Source organism: Chrysemys picta, chromosome 10 (genome assembly GCF_011386835.1).
Source record: "Chrysemys picta bellii isolate R12L10 chromosome 10, ASM1138683v2, whole genome shotgun sequence".
NCBI lineage: Eukaryota > Metazoa > Chordata > Testudines > Emydidae > Chrysemys > Chrysemys picta.
The window spans coordinates 71,870,284-71,893,919 of record NC_088800.1 but is presented as its reverse complement, the minus strand read 5'-3'; the positions used below and the strand labels follow the sequence as shown (position 1 = coordinate 71,893,919).

At 41.1% G+C, this 23,636-nt stretch overlaps 1 protein-coding gene across 8 annotated transcripts; it reads right to left on the bottom strand.

Annotated features, from left to right (window-relative positions):
* Positions 1–245: 245 nt before the first annotated feature.
* On the bottom strand, positions 246–23,636 carry ACSM3 (acyl-CoA synthetase medium chain family member 3). 8 transcript variants are annotated; one of them, XM_024102290.3, is made up of 14 exons: positions 23,371–23,636; positions 20,230–20,505; positions 18,433–18,643; positions 15,975–16,182; positions 14,407–14,550; positions 13,358–13,514; positions 10,713–10,792; positions 9,114–9,237; positions 8,487–8,567; positions 7,255–7,356; positions 5,850–5,977; positions 5,612–5,711; positions 4,963–5,082; positions 247–1,679 (listed from the first exon to the last, which is right to left on the bottom strand). In XM_024102290.3, exons 2-14 carry the CDS (start codon positions 20,449–20,451, stop codon positions 1,593–1,595), a joined length of 1,764 nt encoding a protein of 587 aa, XP_023958058.1. In that variant the 5' UTR covers positions 20,452–20,505; positions 23,371–23,636; the 3' UTR covers positions 247–1,592. The 8 variants fall into 8 exon arrangements, with proteins under 8 accessions (XP_005304807.1, XP_065415023.1, XP_023958058.1 ...); XM_024102287.3 differs by having other exon boundaries at positions 23,412–23,636; XM_042853217.2 differs by having other exon boundaries at positions 20,230–20,501; positions 23,412–23,636.

Genomic DNA, 23,636 nt, shown 5'->3' with positions numbered 1-23,636 from the left:
TATCGGTCTATCTCTAATCTCACACCATGCTCATTACACAGTGTCTGGGACAGTCAAATGTTGTGTCAAGGCAGATATTTAGATACCTGTACTTTATTTAATAACAGATTTCAGAGTAGCAGCCGTGTTAGTCTGTATCCGCAAAAAGAACAGGAGTACTTGTGGCACCTTAGAGACTAACAAATTTATTAGAGCATAAGCTTTCGTGGACTACAGCCCACTTGCATCCGAAGAAGTGAGCTGTAGTCCACGAAAGCTTATGCTCTAATAAATTTGTTAGTCTCTAAGGTGCCACAAGTACTCCTGTTCTTTTTAATAACAGAGACTACCTTGTAAATCCACCCACTTTCACTAAATTAATACTTAAATTCCAGGATTATCATAAGTGAAAACTCAATTTTGGGAAGATTTTCCTACCCTAAAAGGAAATTTTAGGGAAAATATTTTTATATATCAGTTCCAACCACTGCTTACTGTGAACATAAATATGAATGCTGAGAAGCAAAAGCATAGTCATTGACTTGAAAATTTATGTGTAAGCCTTAGATTACCAATTTACCAGGGTTATGGGTGCATTAAAAATGTGTGATAGAAAGAGAAACAGTTGTAGTAGAAAGGATTAACCAAAAAATATCTGAGAGCTGTGAACCAGGAGTATGCAAGCAGTGAGTACAGATGCTTATTGCATGTGTATTATTTAAAACTAACAGATATGGAAAACTGCTTATGAGGGTTAATTGTCTTTACAAATTTTTGTTTTAATAAATATATTAACACTTAAACTGAGGAAAGCCTTGCAACTTGATTGCCCAGAACACAGGAGGAACTGAATACAGGAAAGTACACTCAAATTTGTGTGCTCCAGGAGCTTGGATGTGAACGCTGTTGAATAAGCATCTTGGATATTGAAATGCACACGAACACACAAACTTTGCTATTAAATTCTTATATCCAGCCACTACCATAGGTGGTAATTTTTAAACAGGAGTAGGATTTAGGCCAGACATGCAATCATGGATCCTGGTATCATCCTGTCAGAACTTAACAACATGTTTAGTGACCTGGCCTGGAAATGTGGACTATCTTGAATAGCAAGTTTCAGTGTTTAATAAGCCCTTTGAGTTGGAAGATGCAATAGAAATAAAAAGTGGTGTTTTTGTTTGCATGTCTATTTCCCAGCATGCTTTTCTAGTTAATAGCTAGTTCATAGTAGTGCTAAGGGGTGAGTTTTGGAAACATGGGTTTGGGGCTCACTACTATGTACACTGTTTTCCTGTGTGCTTTTATAACTAGACAACTGGAGTGAGAATAACAAAACTAAGTTTTTTTTTAACTGAGATAAAGTGCTTTTAGGCTTTTTATGCCTAGAACAAATGGGAAAGAATGCTCACCCAAGGATCTAACCCTGCATTGCTTGCATAGCCAAAATTTTCACTACGGTCAGTGAAGTTTTAGTTGTGCATACAATGCACGATGATGCTCTAAATTTGTAATATGTATAGTAGGTCAAGAGAACAAAAAATTGCACCATATATCAGCAATATATAATATTTTTGGAAGAACAAATTATGGAAAATAAACAGTAGATAATTCTAAGCTTTTCCCCACTCCTGCTTGCGCAATTCATTTCTTCTGATCTTCCCACTGACTGTCTTTGGCAACTGTTGAACAAACTCCACCTATTGGAAAAGAGAAGAAATTACAACTAATACAATATATAGTAAGAGGTAGATAATCTGCTCTTCATGTGTACAATATTTGCTCTCTTGTACAGACATGGAAGACATTAAATCAATCCAGTTATGGAAAAGGAAGACATTTTCCATGAGATCTATTGTAAGGAGTTTAAATGGATAAAAGTATCAGCAACAGAAAGTTTAGCAAAGGAAAAATAGATTCTTTTTGAATAAATAATAGATTATTTTTGGATTATTAAAAATCTTTGACTTTATCTTTTAAAAATCTTGTAGGCCCATCGCTATGAGAAATAAACTGATGTTCATGATGTACTGAAACTTTAGTGTCAAACTTTTAAAGATTCTGTTCCTCAGTTTCTCAATGTCATATTCTTTATGCTGGAAACATTTTGCTAGATGGTTCTCCACCATAATAAAATGTATAGTTTGCATAAAATTTTGAAGAAATTCCAAAACTGGATTAACAGTTGGTAGACTTTATAGTTATAAAACATCAACCGGTTATATTTCAGTGCATCTTGAAATAATTAGTTTATGCATCTTTCTGACACTGTTACTATAAATGTTCCTTGTTTAGTAATTTGCTCTTTGAGGAGCAATTTTTGTTCTCTGTACCCAGCCAGAATAACTAAACTTTTTGTTGGGAAGCTCTTTGGGACAGGATCTCCTTCTAGCCACTGCAAGTCACTGAGTGTTAGTGTGGCCATTCTGTAGCTGCTTTTCAGCCTCAGGTTTCAGTAACCTCTGCAGCTTTTCTGCCCACCTTATCCTGAGGGTGATCTGTGGTTGGGGAGTCTGTATTATGACAGATCATGCAATGCCACCACCCAGGAGTCTTTGCAAATCTATGTTGGCTTTCACTGTTCTTCCCCTTCCATGCCACAGAAATGCTAAAGGATGAGCCTTATGCACCCTGCAGGAAAAGTAAGATTCGTTCAGTGCAAACATCAAAATACATGCATGTGGGCTAAATGCATCAGAGCAGGGGTAGGCAACCTATGGCACGCGTGCCAAAGGCGGCACGCGAGCTGATTTTCAATGGCACTCACACTGCCCGGGTCCTGGCCACCGATCTGGGGGGCTCTGCATTTTAATTCAATTTTAAATGAAGCTTCTTAAACATTTTAAAAACCTTATTTACTTTACATACAACAGTAGTTTAGTTATATATTATAGACTTCTAGAAAGAGACCTTCTAAAAACATTAAAATGTATGGCACGCGAATAGGGTGACCAGACGTCCTGATTTTATCCGGACTGTCCTGATATTTGCTTGTTTGTCCCGCGTCCCGACCGATGTTTGGTCGGGACGCGGGACAAACAAGCAATTTTGCCCTCCGCTCCGGCTCACAGGTGGAGCCCGGAGGGGCTCTCGCACCCCCCCGCCCCGACTCCGCACCCTCCTTCCTCCATTGGATCCCTCCCCAAATCCCCCCCAGCCCCTCCCCCCCCATTGGATCCCTCCCCAAATCCCCGCCTCTTTCCCCAACCACGTGGCATTCCTCCTCCCTCCCAGGCTTGCACACGGGCCGGGGCCAGGAGGGCAGTGCGGGGGCTGCTCCTGCCCTGCAGCCCCCTGGGCAGCGCAGTGGGTCCAGGGGCAGCGTGGAGCAGGCAGGGGGCGGAGACATGCATGGGAAGGACACACTCCTACTGGGAGGGACCAGGCCCGGCTGCCTAGTTCGCCCCCTGCCTGGGTGGGTCCCCAAGCTTGCCGCGGCCAGAGAGGGGCTGCGGGGGCGAGTGTCCCAGGTATGGTGGAGCGGAGCAGCCTCTGCTGCGGGGCCAGGGCAACGGAGCCCAGGAGCGGCTGGGCCGGGAGCTGCAGGAGGGGCCCGGAGCGCAGCTCAACTGCACAGCTCGGAGCCCAGGCTGGGCCCGGGAGCGAGGGGCTGGGGGTGTATTGGGGGTAGGAGCCAAGAGTTGGGTAGAGATGGGGTTGTGCCACTACCACCTGGCGGGGGCACGCTGGCTGCTTTTTTTTTTTTTTGCCCCCCTCTCCCCCTACATCCTTATATTTCATCTTTGTCATCTGGTCACCCTACACGCGAAACTTTAAATCAGAGTGAATAAATGAAGACTCAGCACACCACTTCTGAAAGGTTGCCGACCCCTGGATTAGAGGATTAATAATATGAATGGCAAATATTCCTCCAGAGCCTATTATAGACACTCTAGAGTCTGCAGCACAGGGTTTCTATGCACTATTTCTATACCATAGAATCAAATTTAGCATTGCTATAAATTCTTTAATATAAAGTGGAGATAGGTAGAGCTATGAAATTCAAACAAACATATTTGCTGTTGACCTGCTATTAAATGTAGCAGGGAGGGCAAAGAGCGAGGATTTCTATTTCAAATATCCATTGGTCCTTACAGTAGAGCTAAAATGAAATCCTGTGAGTCTGGAGAAGACGAAAGGATAATTTTAAGAGAACCTATTTAAGATAGGAATCCATTCTCAGGCAACACTGGAACCACAGCTCCCAAGTAAGTGTATATTTTTTTCCAGATTGTGTGTCCTACTGCTCTCAATTCCCCTTTTCTCCTATCCATTTTTCTGGATTTCTATACTATCCTTGTCACTCTGGTATATGAACATCTACAAAGGGTATATCATATGTTTGCTAAAAATAAACATTGAAAATGGGAGATGTTAGAATAATTATGTTTACTCACCTGTCCTCTGTTAGCTTCTTATTTTTAATCATGGCAGAATTTGATTTGTGATTTTTATCATTTTGATATATCAATGCTTAGTTTTAAGCATTTTTTCAATGTTTATCAATTTCAGTTTTCACAGGGCAGAAGAGTATCGATTTTAAACTTTTAATTTTTATTTTGACATTTTTCACAGCTGTGGGAAATTATGGGAGGGGTTGGACAATATTTAATGACAGTAGATGTTGAGATTCAAAAAGTTTAAGCTTTATAACTGTTAAAAACAAACTGTCAACAACACATGTCAAAATATACAAAATAAATATGCTTAAATCAAACTCGTTCTCAAGCAGCATTTTTCTTTCTTTGCCGGTCTTTAAATTTAGATTATTTTCAATGGACATGTTTTTTGTTTGGTTTATGTATACGGTAAAATCAATGTTTACTGACATTTACTGATAGAAATCTAAACCTGTCAAGCCTGCTTATGATTTGTATGGAGGAGGGGGGGTATAATAAAGCTTTTGTACATGGAAGTTCTCTTATGCCACTTGTTGACTAAATGTAATGTAATTATCTAAAATACTTATGGTTAAGCACTTACCTTTCTTGGATACTTGTATGGAGCAGTGACCTTTTTAACGTGGTCCTGTAGCTCTTTAATCAGTTTTTCTGGCTCATGTGAAACATAGTCAGATGCCAAAACAACAAAGGCTTTCACCACCTTAAAAGATCAAATGTTGATGAAACAAAATGCACATAATACAGTACAAGGTCTTAGTGTTTAACAAAATTCACTTGCTGACACATTACAAAGTAATTAATTTACAGTGCAGGTACAAAAACCTTTACCAAGGTGAATGCCCCATTAACAATTTGAGTCCAGCAGCTGCTTATAGGTGTAATATGCAGGAAGTGGAGTAAATTGCAGCCATCCTTATCTTTAATTTGCAATTTCAACCTATAGGGACTACAAGTCCCAGGATGAAAAATTACATAAGCAATATGGCTGCTCAAATGAAGATATGGCATGTAGTGAAGATTGCAGTTACTTTGCAATGCAGCGATGGCCCCACTTCAGCCACCCCTATGTCTAGATGAACATTAAGAATTTGCTGAGGGCTTTGATGTGAATGGAACGTTTCAACAATTGTTTGGAGGAGCCAGCTGCCTCAGAATTCTGTTTAAGGCTTTTTTTAAAATACCTATTTCTATAAAAAGTCCAAGCACATAAGATATCTTAAGTCCTTTACCTCTCCTCTGATGGGATCTGGGCTGCTGACAACAGCTGATTCTACTACTGCTGGGTGCTCTATCAGTGCACTTTCTACTTCAAATGGTCCAATACGATATCTTTAAAATGAAGTAAAGTCTTTTATTGTTATATACATTTATTAGTTGGCGAAGTTTGCATATAAAACAACTGTGTGTTGGCATCATCTGCATTATTTGAGTCCTAACATTGTAATGAATGCACACATAAATTCTTACCCAGCAGAATTGATGACATCATCATCTCTTCCAACAAACCAGAAGTATCCATCTTCATCTACAATCCCCCTGTCCCCAGTGATATAGAAATTCCCTTGTAATGTTGAGTCAGTTCTCTCTGGATCATCCTAGTAAACATTAAATTGTATTTGACAAACATTAACCTTTCTGCAAATAAAAGAAATTATACTCTAATGTATGCAAGAAACTGATCTCATTTTATTCCAGCATTTAATTTATATTACAACATAATTTAGCATGCAAAAATTCAGCTTTGCTGAGTAGTCCATATCATAGTGATACGTATTAAAATACCAGCAGATATGAACAACATGAATGGAAAACATTGTTCATATTCATAATTCTGGATTGAATACAAAGCCTATAATGTATGAAATAAGCAGAGCAAAACTCAACAGATGTGGAGTTAATATATAATTGTTGTGGGTTATGTCTTTGACTAGGTTTTAGACTTGTGTTTTTAATCATAATGAACTACCCAAAATATGCATCTTGGCCCACCACATTAGGAACCTTTGAGGATTATGGGTTGAGATGTCTGTTATGTAGTATTAAGTTTATTTGGGGGAAGATTGCCCAGCTCTTATTTTCCTTTTTGTCTCTGCTCCTCCCTTTCCCTCCACCCCCTAGTTGTCAAAAAAAGATGTGTTTTAGGTTGACCAATCCTAGCTAAGAAAGGGGATATATATAGCTCCCTCTAACGCTAACTAAACTGACTCCTGGATTGGCTAGAGGGGGTAATTTAAACATTGATATTTCCTGTCCCTCCCTCATTGCACTGTTGGGATGGCATGGTCACAGTTGGTTTTAATAAATGAAAAGTCTTGTTAGCTTTAATTTAGTCTGCAATAGTAGTAAAGAGGAAGTACATGTACATTGCTTCTTATCTAGTATTACTTTCCTTTCAACCATATAATGTATCATATTCACTTTTTCTAGAGAGCGGGCTCTGTTAGTGTGACAGCCTTCACGTTTGCAGCACCTGCCATCTGTAACAGCCTTTCTGTAACTTTTCACTTTAGTGAAAATCTGGTCTGAAAACGAATCTCCCTTGCCAATTCATCTTAGTTTCCATCTTTTGCTATTATTTATCCATTTAGTTGTATCTAGCTTTGTAAACTTGTGGGGTATAGTCTGTGCTAAAGAGACTTTGCAGACACTTAGATTGTAAACTCCTTGAGGTGGGGATCATCATTCTGTTATGTGTTAGTACAGCACCGTGCATAATGGGGATGGAATCTCTAGGTGTTACCACAATACAAATAATAATGTTTAGTTTCAGTGGCTGAATAGTAATTGAATTTTATAATTTTTGTGTGTTTTACACATATATAAAAATAAGGAATTTAACAAGTGTGAAATTTAAATTTGTGAAGTTCCTTACTATATATTGAGTGAAAAGACAAAAAGGTCTCGTAGGTTTTGCTTTGATGGCGATATCTCCTTCTTCTCCAGGAGGCAGAGCATTGCCGTGTTTATCTATAATCTAAACCCCAACAAAATACACAGTGGTGTTATCTTGGCGTTTAATTTAAGCCATAATTTTCATTAAACTAATAAAACCTGCATATTTATTTGGAAATACTGAGTTTAAAAAGTCAATAATAGAAGTGACTGTAACCAGCAAGAGAAGCTTCCCCTCCTAAATGAAACAGAAGAATAAATTTTCACCTGAAGATTCCAAAGCACTATACAAACATTAATTAAGCTTAGTAACACCCAACTGAGCAAAAAGGTATATAGCAATTGAGCGGTCGGGAAAACTGAAGTGCAAAAAGTTGCCCAAAGACTTGCTTGCATTAGCAAGTCAGGAGTAGACAATACTGATTTCCAATATCCTCTAACTAACTCTTCCACTGAGACTGGTGTAGGGCAGTGACTCTCAACCTTTCCAGACTACTGGTGTAGTCCCCTTTCAGGAGTCTGATTTTTCTTTTGTTTCCTGAAAAATTCCTTACTTTCTCATTTCTACCATATAACTATAAAATAAATCAACTGGAATATAAATATTGTACTTACATTTCAGTGTGTAGTATATAGAGCAGTATAAACAAGTCATTGTATGAAACTTTAGTTTGTACTGACCTTGCTAGTGCCTTTACGTAGCCTGTTGTAAAACTAGGCAAATATCTAGATGGGTTGATGTATCCACTAGAAGACCTCTGCTTTCCTCCAGGGGTGCATACCCCTAGTTGAGAACCACTGGTGTAGGGATGTAGTGCAATCACTCAGATAACATATATATATAGTTCAATGTATCATCATATGCATTTTTCTAGAGAGAGTTTCTCATTCATTGTCATATCATCCTTCCCTATGGTGTAACTATTGAATGCAGCCTGGGCTTGTTTTTGTTTTTTGTTTCCCCTACTGATTGGCTTATCTCTACCTGGGACCAAGCAAGAAATTTCACAAACTATCTAATGAAAATTTGTATAACATAAGAGGACTCTGACTTTCTGGAGAGCTAAACTAAAAATGATTCAGCGGGGGGGGGGGGGGGGGGAATCCTCTCTTTGTCTACCCTAAACTTGCTTGAGCCTCCCTGAGGAGAAATCAGTACCTTCTTGCTTGGAGAAAAAGGTCCCTAGGGCTTACAGATCTGCTGCACAATACCTTAACGTCATATGCTGGAGACGGCATTCCCATTGAACCTGGTTTAATTTTCATTCCCTTGAAAGTTCCGCAAACCAGCACCTACACCAAAAAGTTTTTAAAAGTAAACTCTGCAATCTCATGTATTGAGTTTTTAATTTATATTTAATATACTCAACTAGTCTGGCAAATAAAGTTACAGTATATAGCAACCTCTCTGAGAAACAACAATGAATGCTTCATTATAATCATACATTCACTGAGTAAACTTCTAGGGACCAAATTCTGCCCTCAGAATTGTGCTTATAGCTCCAATTGAAGTGAATGTGAGTTGTGAACGTAAATCTTTAACAAAGGCAGAATTTCACCTGTGATAAAGAGGAATATGCTTTAAAAAACACAGAAGTATTAAGTCCCAATCCAAAGCCCACTGGAGTGGGAGTTCTTCCACTGACTTAAATGGGCTTCTGATAAAGGCCTTAATTTTCTGGGTGACTTATTAAAACTAGATCTTTCCATCATCATTTAATATTACAATTGATTTTTCTCTCTGAAAGATGACATGACTGTATATTATTTTTTTAAACGTATTTTCTTAGCAGTCTGAATGGAATTTACTTCTGTGTTTTTTAAAGCATCTGACTGTACCGTTTCTGTCTGGCCATAACCTTCATAGATATCCAGCCCGGTTTGCCTTTTCCACTGCTCCATCACTTCTGGGTTGATTGGCTCCCCTGCACTCACACAGTGCTGCAGGCTCTTGAATTTATAGCTTTGTATGAAAGAGAAAAAGGATTAAAACTGCCACAGTAAGGAAATACATATAAAGTATTTAAAGGGGTTAAAATTGCCACAGTAAGGAAATACATATAAAAGGCAGATTAGATTCTTTGTGTCTCTTCTTTTAGTAGAAATGTGTCAAAAGGAGTTGATTCTGTAGAGGAATTGAGGGGGGAGGGATAATCAGATCTTAAATGACATGAGTTGCTGAGTTGGCTTATGCCCTGAAGCATGAGGGTTTATATCCTTCCAGAACTCTTGTTTTTTGTTTGTGTGTGTGTTTTAAATCCTCACTACTGCAGCTGTGGAGCCTCTCATATCCATAGCAATATAAAGTCTTTTTTTCATCGCTTGGCCTCAATGATACCTTGTGGCAATGAGTTCCACAGGCTAATTGTTCACTGCATGAAAAGTAGTTCCTGTTGTTAGGTTTAATGGTCCAGTCCTGCAAGTGACTCCACATGAGCAGACTCCTGTGCCTATGCAGAGCCACACTGACTTCACTGGAGCTCTGTGTACGCAGACCCCTGTACCCACACACAGCTCTTCTGAAGTCAGTCGGGCTCCATGTCGGTGCTGCACCTGTGTGGAATCACCGACATGATCAGAATCTCAATTTGCTGCCTTCCAATTTCATGAAATGGCTTCTTGATCTTGTATTTCTAGAAAGGGTGACTAGAATTGGCTGATCTACCTTCTTTGTCCATTCACTATTGTATCCCTTTATCATGTCTCCTTCCTACAGAATATACATAAAATATTTATTGAGCCCAGTTCATTTTAATGTAATTGCATGAAGTTAAACTGAAGATAAATTTGGCACATTGTGAAAGAATGCACGTAAAACTGCAAGTTCCATATTTTACAAGATGTTAAAGGTAAAATAGTCTCTTACTCTAAGCTTTCAATAGGATCTTAAAATACAGAAGAGTATTGGCATTGAGCCCTAATGATTTTATCAAAAGCTTATTCATGCCGTAGTAGCATTGTCATAATCACCAATCCTTGTACATTTCAGTCAAACCAATTTGATACAAACATACTCTTGTAGTTATTGTATTCCAGGAACACCAGTAATGGGGGAAAATATTTTGATTTGCCCTATCAAAGTGGTCTTCCTGTAAACTCGGACTATAAAACAAAGCTTAAGATCTGATTATAAAAGTATATTTCCAATACTAAAACTCAAAGTACTGTCAGTGCTGCTAAACTGCTTTTGAAAGTCTTACTCCATTTCACTGTAACTTGCTAAATTTGTGGGAGTTATATTATCCCCATGTCTCATATTATGGTACTCTGACTTTATTTCTAATACATAAAATTCAAGACATCGAGAAATACACAGCAAAATTTCTGTTGTACCATTGTAAACCTTGAGTAACTTAACCAAACTAAAAGCAGAATTTGGCTACTGTTTTGGTAAAATATGATGATCTAATATGATAAAATATTTTGATCATCGTTTACCTGGTCAGATTATGCTGCACAAGCAGTCGATAAGCAGTTGGAGCAGAACAGAAGGTTGTGATGGGAAATCTGGACAGAGTCTAAAGAATTTAAAATAAAAACTGTCTAAATGTTGCAACCAAAAATAACAATGCTTCCCACAGTTATTTTACTCCCAAGGAAACCTAAATGTAAGATATTTATGTATTTATGAATGTAATAGCGCCAACCAATTTATGAAACACATGAACATTATGTTGACTAGCCTTGAAAATACAGCAAGTGTTGAAGTCCTAAATACTTTTTCGTCTTTAAATAGCTTTTATAGTTAGCATCACATTCCAAGCGTCTTGTCACAGAAGGGTTTGCATTCTCAAAGCATTTCCTTACAGTTACAGCTCTTATTACTCAGAAAACAATTGGAACCAAAAGTATCATCTGTAAAACATTCCCCAAATATTCTGACGCTAGCTAGTGTTTTCCAGCAATCAGATTAACAAAAGGATATGCAATGTTAAGGACACTACCTTATAAGTGCAGCTTCAGTAAGGAGACCATAGTAGTAGGGATGTGGAATATCCCATATGAAATGAATGATGCTTGGCTGTTTCTCATAGCATCCAAAGTTGTATGTGCAGGATATTATAAAATATAATACCAATGCCAATTTATAAGGTTAAAAAACTCAGTCTTGTATCATCTCCACTCTTCAGTGTTGAAATATTTACAGTTCATGATTGAAATGCCATACAAGATGCTCATGTATCCACTACTGTTGTTCACTGTGTAATAATAACACTGCAGAGGATCCTAAAGTGCTTTACAAACTATGGTTCCAGTCCTGCAAATGCTTGTGTGTGTACGCTTCACTTTATGACGAACAGTAAATGTTTGCAGAATCATGCACTGTAACTAGGGTTTTGTTTTGGGGGATTATTTATTTCATTTTTCAGGGTTTATTTTTAGCAATTTTTGAGTTTTCTGTAGATATTCAAAAATCAGGGGTCTTGGGGCTTTCTCTTTGTATATATTGTAATGAGTAATGTATGTTATGTACATTACTCAGTGTTAGAGCCCCATATTTTTTCAAATGTAAAACAACAAAAATTTTAAAAACAGCATACTGTATTTACTCCTGCGACTTCTGTCCATGGGGCTGGGCCTAGCTCCCTGCTTGGAGCATTGCAACCTGGAGCACAGGGTCACAGCACCACTCAGGTTTGGCCCATTTGCCCTTCCAACATGACATGGGGGAGACAGGCCAAATTTGAGTAAGTGGCATTGTGACCTGGCATGTTGGATTGCAGCACCCCTCTCTCAAATTTGGCTGGCAGTCTCCCTGTCATGACAAAGGGGTGTCTGAGCCAAACCTGAGTGGCGCTGTAACCTCTGTGCACCAGCTTGCAATGCACAGAGCAGGGAGCTGGGCCCAGGCCTGTGGGAGAGAGGCTCCTACTGCAGGGTGAGTACAGGGTGAGTTCTCTCTGCAACACCCCTCACAGCCTCCGACCCCCTGGGGGAAAGATCTGACACCGCCTGGACCTCCCATCCCAGAGGGAGGACCCAGCCCCCCACCCCTCCCAGGCCTCCCATAATCAAACAAAAGAAAAGAAAATCCCCCAAAAATAAATCAAAAAATGATAACAAATAAAAATGTCATGGGCTCTGCTCAGTATAGCAGTATAGACCGTAATGAGTAATCTCTTTGGCCTAGTCTTCACTTACCGGCTGGTCCGGCGGCACGCCATCGATGTTCTGGGATCGATCCCGGAAGTGCTCACAGTCGGCGCCGGTACTCCAGCTCGCCGAGAGGAGTACGCGGCATCGACGGGGGGAGACTTCCTGCCGCGTCTGGACCGCAGTAAGTTCGGACTAAGGTACTTCGAATTCAGCTACATTATTAACGTAGCTGAATTTGCGTACCTTAGTCCGATTTGGGGACTTAGTGGGGACCAGGCCTTTGTAATGTTCCCTAATGCACTTTAACATAGTACTGTTTCAAACGGCACTACATTAACATGCACTAAGGAACCTTTTGTGTGCACCAGCAGGGTCTATACAGACCAATTAATCATAGAATCATAGAACTGGAAGGGACCTCGAGAGATCATCTAGTCCAGTCTCCTGTACTCAAGGCAGGACTAAGTATTATCTAGACCATCCCTGACAAGTGTTTGCACAATATGTTAGCGCGCTTTAGAAATCACATCCCCATAGTCACATGACTGCTCCAAATAGATAAGCGCTTAGTTACAAGTAAGCATTTCCAGGGTTTTTCTGGTGTTTACTGGATAAACACTGATATCTTGTTCTTTCTTTTATTTTTAAATTGGGGGTGTTTTATCTCTGTTTATTGGTGAAAACCTCAAATCAGAAGCCCTAACTATAAGGTCTGCTCAGCAAAGCACTTACGCACATGCTTACCTTTGATGCCAATGTGATTCACGCACCTAATTGAAGGTAAACGGGTGCTTAAGCAATATGTTGAATCAGGACCTATATAAATATATATCACTTCTAAAATGTGATTGGTGACCTCTTCGGTGAAGAGCGGCAGCCAAGGAGCATGTTGTCTGCTATGCAGTGGGAGAGGTGAACATCTGGGCAAGAGCAGCAAGGGAGGAAAACCATGCTGTTAGGAAAATGCCATTGTTCTTGTAACTTACATCTAGGACAGTGGTTGGGTCAAAACGTGGCATGCTATGTACAAACACACATGCCCCCTGAATCCATGGTGCAAAAATGCTACTCCAAGCTGACTTTGCCCAGCCTGTGTCTGATGTATTCCAGAGTATGTCGGAGGAGGTTAAATCCAGCCAGTACCTGGTAAAGAAAAATCTGTGAACAATTTTTTTAAACAGAATACATATAAAAATGATAACAGCAAAAATATTACTGGGACAAACAGTCACTATCTTGTCTTAATTGAGATTAGCGAACAGCTGAAACCCCAAACAAGAGTAAGCCACCAAACATGGCCACTGTGTCATTATTATAGATTAGCTTTGCATTTTTTCATTAAAATATTGTACCAGTACAAAGGCTTATGATGTCTCAAAACAGAGCATCTTGAATTCATATTTGTGAATTTGTAGGGGATTTTGTTCAGTTTGTTTTTCAGGGGGTAAGAGTTTCTCATTTTACTTTACTTTTATTTGGTGTTCTCTTATCTATGATTACTTGCCAGTCATAGTGGAATGTACTACAGTATCAATGTTATTTTCCCAAGGTAAAATATCCCATTTGCAAATCTGAGCTTTCATAAAGTTATTTTGTTTTTGTGGGAGATGTTCTGTGCATTTCACATATGCTGTGATAAACCCATGCCTTTATAAACCTTATAAAACCACAAACTTTCTCTCTTTATAAAGGTCCTTGCAGATGGTTTATAAATCACCTGATCTTCTTTGAAGATTCAGTAGGAGAGGTTGGTTCCCTTCTTAATAGATAGTTTTGGATTTTTTTTTTTTTAAGATAAGAAAAGTAACTACATACCAGTGCTCTGATTCAAGGTAACCATAACTGGCTAGTGGAATTACTCATATTAATTCTTGTCTCCTGGAACAATAATCTTGTCATGAATTAAATGGAATTTTGATATTTTCCAAGCTATTGAAACAGAGAGATATTAGTGAAGTGCTATGCTTCCTTCACTTCTGCCGTGTGACCATTTTGAAGAAATACCCATGTGGTTTAAAGCAGTTATGATCCATACCTTCCATTTACAGTCAGTCCAATGCCATAACTACTGTGGGAATGTTCAGTCATTTTTGGAGACCCTGTTGTTCCACTGGTAAAAAAGATGGTCATTGGATCTTGATTCCTCGTGGTCACACAGCTATGATCAGCATTAGCGTTTCTTTAAAAAATACAAGATGGTGAATAAAGTAAGTAAAAAAATATAACTTATGGATCCCAGATGATGTTCAAATAAAATAACCCTTGCAGAGTTACAAGAGACAGTGCTTATCTGAACTGAAGGGAGTAGCTTTTTCCCAGGTTTATCTTTAGAGAAGTGTGACTACATATCAAGGATAATGCGCAGAACTTGGCTGCCTATTAACAGGTCAGATGGCATGAGATCTGGCTTAAAAAACAAACAAACTGCAAACTTTACATTTCAGTTTTCCCCTTTTTTTCTTTCTCTCACCATCTGCATTTAAAATTTAACATTAAAAGAAAATCTTGTGATAGTAATCAACTAAAAGGGATGTCTACATTTGGAATTAGGGGTGTGATTCCCAGCTCTGTGCATTAAAAATAGAATTTTAGGCTAGCTGCCCTGCCCCTGAGTATGTGTCTAAGGTTTCTGATGGGCACTTATTTGGGATAGCTAGCCCATCTCACCGCTTGTGCCTCAGTGGCTGCATTCTATTTTTAGCACTCTAGCTTGATGAAAGCTAACGCGATTATGTGTCCGCAAACTGGGGATCACACACCCAGTAGAGAGCCTGGCCATATGCCAAGGAAATAAGTGGGAGAGTACCTTGGCTCCACCCACCCACAACACCAGTAAGCACAGCTGAGCTGGGGCAGTGAGTTATACCAGGGAAAGCGTTAGCCTAATTATGAAGAACTGAGTGTGAGCCTTTGATCAGTATGTTCACACCTTTGTGAACTGGGACCATGGAATCAATGTTATTTGTCCCAAGCCTTTAATAACTGAGCCCCACCCTTTTAGGCAGGGCCAGCGGAACCCATTAGGTGACCTAAGCGGTCGCCTAGGGCGCTAACATTTGGAGGGCGGTGACCGCGGCGGCCGGATCTTTGGCCGCCCCAGTCGTCGTCGGTATTTCGGGGGCGGGACCTTCCGCCGCCTCTGTCGGGGGCGGGATTTCAGGGGCGGGACCTTCCACCGCCTAGGGCGGCAAAAAAGCTGGCAATGCTCCCGCTTTTAGGAAAATAAAACCAATCGTGCCCCCATTTTAGCCCCACTATGTTAGCAGGACAGCATGGGGAAAACAATGTTCTTTGCCAACAACCCCCAGCTAGTCCCTTGCATCCTCCATGGGGGGTGTTCCACCCCTGAGGAAATGCTGCCTGAACATGTATTTTGTGGTTAAATACTAGTTCATACACACTAAATACAAACAAAACGGGCACTGGCCTATTTCTGGTTCCTAACAGTCAATAGAATTACATGCTCATTGGTATTTTTTTCCAATGTTAATTTCTCCTCCTTCTAAAGAGATGAAAATATTTCACCATATTCAACATTAACAAACCAGCCACCAGGCTTTTCTTTCATGTTACTGCAGCACTTTGACAGTGGCAGCTACTCACGTAAATAGGTCTTTAAAGTTCAGCCATCCTTCCCTCTGGTCCTCTGACACAATTAGCTTGAATTTCAAAGACTGGCATTCGGACACAATGCAATCTACAGCTGGTGCCAAAACATCATCAGTGATAATACACTTTGCCTTTGATGTTTGTACTCTATGGAGAATATCTTTTGCTGTCAACTGTGTTGTCCCAGGAATAAGGATAGTTCCTAAAGGAGGAGCCAGCTTTAAAATTTAATAATAGGATTGTACAAATCTATTAACTAAATTCTTCCCACCTCACTCTTACTAACAGATCCACTAGCTTCAGAAGTTATGGCTGTGAATAGGATTTGGTTCTGTGTTTGTACATATATTGCTTTTTCACAGACTGAATTATAAATTAGGATCAATATAAATTAGCAAGTACTATCACACAAAATGTCTTTAGCATAGTGGGATAAGAGAAACTAGTAATAGAAAGATTTCCCTCATATGGAAGTGATAGACTTGTAAGAATGATGGGTTCAGAGGTGAAAGTAAGCTGGTACGGCCCGGTACGGCGTACCGGCAAGAGCCAGTAGGCTGTGATGGACCAGACCTGCTGGTGATTTAAAGGGCCCGGGGCTCCCCGCAGCGACTGGAGCTCTGGGCCCTTGAAATTGCCTCCTGAGCCCCGCTGCCAGAGCCCTGGGGTAGCGGCGGCAGGGCTACAGTGGTGATTTAAAGGGCCCGGGGCTCTGGCCGCTGCGGGGAGCCCTGGGCCCTTTAAATCACTGCAGGAGCCTTGGCGGCGCAGCGGTGCTCGGGCGGCACCCTAAAGGGCCAGGGGCTCTGCCGCTGCGGGGAGTCCAGGCCCTTCAAATCACCGCCCAAGCCCTGCCACTGCTACCCCGGAGCTCTGGCAGCGGGACTCGGGCAGCACTTTAAAGGGCCCGGGGCTCCCCGCAGCGGCGGAGCCCCAGGACCTTTAAAGCACCACCCGAGCCCCATTGCCGGAGCCCCAGGATAGCGGCGCCACGGCTCAGGCGGTGATTTAAAGGGCCAGGGGCTCCAGCCCCTGCGGGGAGCCCTGGGCCCTTTAAAGCGCTGCCCGAGCCCTGCTGCCGGAGCCCTGGGGTAGTGGCGGCAGGGTTCCCATGGTAATTTAAAGGGCCCGGAGCTCCCCTGTGGTAGTGGCAGGAGCCCTGGGCCCTTTAAATCACCCCTGAGCCCTGGAGTTGCCAGCCGCCTCTGCATCTGGGAGCTCCGGGGGTGATTTAAAGACTCAGCTGCAGCCGGAGCCCCGGAGCCTTTAAATCTTGATTTAAAGGGCCCCGGGAATTTAAAGGCCCCGCCTCTTCTGGTTGAGGCCACGTCTCTTCCGATTGAGGCTATGCCCCCTGCTCAGGACTCCAGAGTACCGGTAAGTCCTTAAAGTTACTTTCACCCCTGGATGGGTTGAATATTTATTAATAAGAGTCGATGGGTTACTGTCTCTTAGGAGTTTGATAGCTTCACCTTCTTCCTTCAAACAGTATCTTCCTTCCATTCCTATTCTTCATCATATATCTCATATGTTTTACTATGGGAGCCAATTAGCAACATAGAGAAAAGCCCTATATAAAAGACCCTATTCTACCAGCAGACTGTGTCTATATGCAGTTATATATATAGATAGATTATTAGATATATGATTGGTTATACTAGAGAGGGAGGACGGACTTGTGGATAATGGTCTGGGCTTGGACTCAGGAGAGCCGACGGGCTTGTCTACACTTACTGGGGGATCAACGAGTGGCAATCGATGCATCGGTGGTTGATTTAGCGGGTCTAGTGAAGACCCGCTAAATCAACTGCAGACGAAGTTACACTATTCACATAACTTAAATTGCGTAACTTAAATTGAATTTCCCCTGTAGTGTAGACAAGGCCTCAGTTCTAGCACAGATTTCCTCTGTGACCTTAGGCAAGTCACTTAGGGCCTGATTTTCTGAGCACCCATGCCTCCCACTGAAATAATTAAACTCTCTGTTTCTCACTTCCCCATCTGTAAAATATGGATAATATTCCTCTGCCTCACAGGGGTGTTGTGAGGATAAGTTATTAATGTCCATGTGGCACTGAGATACTTTGGGTTTTATTAAATATTCAGACTTAGAAAAGCCTAAATATTTAACAAACCCTGTGGCAAAAACTTGGCCAGACAGACAAATATAAATGTGTGCTATTGCTCTTGCGAGCATATGATGGGTACATTTGCAGTTTGTCATGATCAGTGGACAGTGATACAGGCACATAGGATAGTAGGCTTTTATTAATGGGAGAAGTAAAGTATGCCTGAAAATCCAATAGTACAAATGAAGACAGATCTTGATGTTACAAGCATTTTTTAGCTGTACAGCATTGGTGTTTCTCATCATGGATGTGTTTGTAGTTTTGACCTCATTAATTACTGATTATTGATGATTTCATTCATAACTCCTATTATTTTTACTAACCTGTTCGCATACAAGCCACATTTACTAGCCACCATTCTGGTATCCGGGGTAGAATCAGCATAACTCTGTCTCCTTTCTGCAGACCACATACCTCAGAGAGGACATTGGCCACTTTTCTGGAGCGGAATCCAAGCTCCTCAAAGTTCCACCTCACCTCATCGCCTTTATCGTTTACCCACCACAGGGCTAGCCTTGTAGGCCTCTTTCCTCCCTAATGAACGACACAGCATGTTGTAAGTGCTTAGCTTGATATGCATGTAACCGTCCCTCAAGTCCAACTTTCCAAGACAGAGGAATGTTCATTTCTTATACACAAAGGCAGAAATCCTCACCCCACTGAAATCTGTAGAGTTTTGCCATTGACTTCAATGGAGCTGGGATTTCACCCCAGATTTAGAATAGTCTATAGATGTCAAGTTCCTTTCCTGAAGCTAACACATTAGATAATGAGAAAATGCTGCACAATGGCTAGTGCAGAAAACTGAGGGTCACTTTGGTTCTGGCCATGCCTATATTTTCCAGAGTGGCCTGTAATTTTGGATGCCTCAATGTTTGGGGGGTTGTACCCAGATAGATACCTACAGCCTGGGTTTCAGACGGGTGGAATACCCGCAGCTCATACTGACTTCAACTGCAGTGGGGGGTGCTCAGCACTTCTTTAAATTAAACCAAAGGTCCAAAAATCTAAACACCCAAAATCATAAACTCCTTTTGAAAATGCAGATCTAAACCTCTCTGAGTCTGATTCTCCATTTGTCAGCAGAGGTTACTGTGTGTGTTGGGGTGTTGTGTGGATAAATTAACTGATGCTTGTAAGATGCATTGAAATCCTTGGCTAAAACTTGCTATCGAGGGACCAAGTGTTATTTAGAATAATAGAATATCAGGGTTGGAAGGAACCTCAAGAGGTCATCTAGTCCAACCCCCTGCTCAAAGCAGGACCAATTCCCAACTAAATCATCCCAGCCAGGGCTTTGTCAAGCCGGGCCTTAAAAACCTCCAAGGAAGGAGACTCCACCACCTCCATAGGTAACGCATTCCAGTGCTTCACCACCCTCCTAGTGAAATAGAGTATAGGTTATGCCTAGCGTGCTAGCTGAGATCTTCACTGGAGTGGCAGAGATCTGTACATACTAAGAACAATTTCCATTTAAAGTAATATAATGTGTAATTGTCAGGCATTGGTACAAGGTGAGTAGATTTTTATTTGTGCATTTTAAGGAGAAATCCTGCGCCTCCTTCCTTGGCCACAGACCTTTTCTTCAGATGTTGATTCTTGAAAAATTTTGCTTGCATCCTGTGAAAAGTTGTCTTTACTTTCCAAGAATGATAACCTCATATTATGCAATAGTGATGATTCACCCCCATAAATTTTATCACCCCCATTTTTCCGACAGAAAGACTGAGACACAGAGAATTTGTGATTTGTCTATGGGTCTAATCCGGCATCTCTTCTACCTATTACTAGTATTTATATTATAGTCATGTCCCCAATCCAGACTGAGGTCCTTCTGTGCTAGGTTTTGTACATACACACAGAGATAATTCCTGACTTGAAGAGTTTACATTCTAAGTAGATACGACAGATGAAGGGTAGCAAGTGAAATTTGCAGAAGGGAATTGAGGCACAGAGAGGTTAGGGCTTGGTTTACACTACCAACTTATATTAGTATAACTATGTCGCTCAGGGGTGTGGATTCCTGAGCGATGCAGTTATACCGACCTATCCCATGATGTGGACAGCACTATGTTGACAGGAGGTCTTCTCTTAGCATAAGGAAGTTAAAGGAATGTTACCTTTTCCATTTCAGTCCATTTGTCCAGCACATCAGTTGCAAAATTGAAGTATTCTGGCACCTCTGGTTTGTACTGTGTTTTTAAGGATTCATAGTTTAAAAAATTCTGAGGGGCCAATACCCTGTAGCCTTTTTTAGAGAATTGGAAGGATGCGGTCAAGGGAGTCCACCGGAACCTAAAGCTTTGAGTTTTCAGTAAAAACTGCACGACAGCACAAGCCATAATGGGTCCTTTCAGGTTATTCTGTATTCAGGATAGTCTTTGTGGACCATCTATCTGAAAGACACACAAAATAAACAATTGCCATGTGGTTTCAAAATAGAATTAAAATGTCCTTATAGGTCAACTATGAAATAATTGAACATTATAATGCACTTTCTTAATAAAAAAAAACCTCTGGATTAGCATGTGCCCCTCACTTTGAACTGTTATAATATTGTCACAAATGTATAAGCTGGTTGTGCTATGAGGGTCTCTTACTGCAATTGTTCTGCTTCACTCCAACCAGAAAACAAGTAGGGCTGAAGAGCACCTATCACAGGCTCCAGCTGTCCCTGATAACTGCCACTCCCTACCTCACTGGTTTTGCTTAAAAAGTGTGTCAGTGTTTAGCAGGAGAAGACTCATAAACTAGCATTCTGCATTAGTCACCAAAGCAGGGATTAAACCATTGCCACCTGTATAAAACAACCTCTGTAGCCCCTCAATGAACCATGTATTCATAGGTATTTCAGAGTCAAGAAGAATACATGGTCATGGCAAAACCCCAGATGTATAGGCAGCGGCACCTCAAGCAAAGATGGCACTTGTAAGAGGTTTTAGCAACAGAGGGACTGTTTCATCTCACACCAGGGTATATGAGTAACTGCACTGTTGGAAAACTTGTGTAAGTGAGCACAAAATCAGGCAGAGTGGGGAAGATTTTGGAATACTATCTTCTTTCCAGGGTAAATGTGATCAGTGTTCAGTCCCCAGCCTGTGTCTAGAGGTGGAATGACTCAAAAAGATCAATGCATCCTTGCTATAATGATTGTTCTTTTTAGTATTTCACAAGCTGAAGTAGCTATTCATGGAAAGCAGAACTAAGTAACAAATCAATTCTAGGTTTCAGAGTAGCAGCCGTGTTAGTCTGTATCCGCAAAAAGAACAGGAGTACTTGTGGCACCTTAGAGACTAACAAATTTATTAGAGCATAAGTTTTCGTGGACTACAGCCCACTTCTTCGGATGCATCCGAAGAAGTGGGCTGTAGTCCACGAAAGCGTATGCTCTAATAAATTTGTTAGTCTCTAAGGTGCCACAAGTAAATCAATTCTAAACAGGTTCATATACTGCCCTCATCACTGTAGTAGCTAAGTGCACCTTCCAGTATTGCAGTAAGCAACGTTACTACCATCTGTCACCTGTGGTCATTCTTTCTCTCTGCCCCTAGACTGTGCTATGTGTCTATATATTTGAAGCCCTGCACTTGGAATGAAAAGTGGTAATAAGAGAAGACTCTGGTTCTGCTTTAGAATTGAAAACCACAATAAAAATGCCTAACAATAGATTAGGGGATTCAACGTGCACATGAAAACGATTCTACCACCGGGTAGAAGGAAGGAATTAGAATGGGGAGAGGGGGCTAGCCACAGAGGATGTACTTTTTAATGCATTTATGTCTACTGGACAGCCTGGAGATAGTCATGCTCCACCCTTGGGATTGCTACAGCAGTGTCTTGTAAATCCTGGACCCATGGGGCACCATCACAGAGAGACCAATAAAGACCAGTATACAGAGACAGAAGGAAAATATCAGCATGAAATCTCTGAAACAACCACGTGTTTAAACCTTGGATACAAAACTGTCTAGGAGTCATTTATACTCATTGGTGAATTTGCAGTTGAGGACCTGATTCTGCATCCCTTGAGCACTGAAACTCTAGTCTCCAGAGCTGTCAATGTCGCATCATTCATGGGTATTAATATTCACATTTAAAAAAAACATACTCCAGCTGCTAATATTTCAATTGCAATGTATAATTGAGAGGCACTGGTATTGCTATGCTCTTGCAAATACATGAACATACTTTACAGTCCAATCACATTAACCGTGCCTTTTGGTTGAGTGTAATCTGAATAAACAATAGACAATGCAAAGCCAGAATGTAAGAGATTGAAAAATAGCAGGGAACACATTGTTCTGCAGAGTGCACCAACAGTCTTGTGTGAGTTAACGCCTAGCCAGAACATTACCTGGTACAGCAATATGTTTAGTAACTTGACTGTATTCTGTAAGGAGCAGCATTGTCCTGTTTGCCAGGCACAGCATAATAACCTTTGGCCATGCTTCTGATGGACACAACTCCTCAATGAGGCCAGCAGAGATGTCAAGCAATGAGATTTTAAACGTCTCCTTGAAACACATGCAGCAAAATTCATCCTCACAAGAGGGAGAAGTTTTAAAAATTTCCTGATAATAGATCCAAAGTGAAGGACTCGCCAATATCCAAAAAGCAAAACCTAGCAATAAATCTGGAAATGTTGGAAGCTTCTACTTGGATAAATATTTACCCAACGGTTAAACACAGTATGCAATGCCAAGTTTGTTCAATGATGTTTGTACTGAATAAACAAGCACCAACTAAGGAAAAGGAGGCGGTTTGGGACAAAACTGATCTGTGGCGTTCAACCTGCACATGAGCTACAAAGAGACACAGGAGACACTCACCTATGTAAAAGAGTGGGAAAGCCAGAGAAAGAGGACCGAATATGAACAAGGCAGAGAAACACAGATGAGAGGAAAACTAATACTGGCACTACACCAAAAATATCCCTGGCAGCTCCCCAGGGGGGTTCAGTCCCCCTTTGCCATCCCCAGAACCAAACCTGATCTGCACCTCTTTCAATCATCCTCATTATAAGAGACACCTGTCGTTTCAGACCCAAATGCCCCACTGCCTCGCACAGTTGGAGGGGCCTCTCAGAGTTGTCCTAGCTGATCTCCATCAGAAACCTTAACTAGACTATATCAGCCCTTAACTAGATTTAATGTAATAGACCACACTGACTGTGCTAAAGTAATGACTCCCACAACATCCCACACAGTGTCCTACTGTGTTACTGTGCCTAGTGACCCTTGTTTGGGGTCCCTGCTACGCACCATGTCCCTCAGAGACACACAGATAACAGTGCGCTGCTAACCCTGAACGTGGCATGAATGCTCCAGACTCACACGAAGGGCTGCCAAATCCTGCACACACAGGAAAGAAGCTGATGTTTTTCTGCACAACTCCGAAGCGAGGTGGAAAGTGCAGGATATCCTGTTCCCTCCCACCCAACAACTCCCGAGGGACTCCGGCTGTGCACTGATAACGCACGGCTAAGAGCCAAGGCACACCCTCTCTGATCTGCTTGGAGCACTCACAG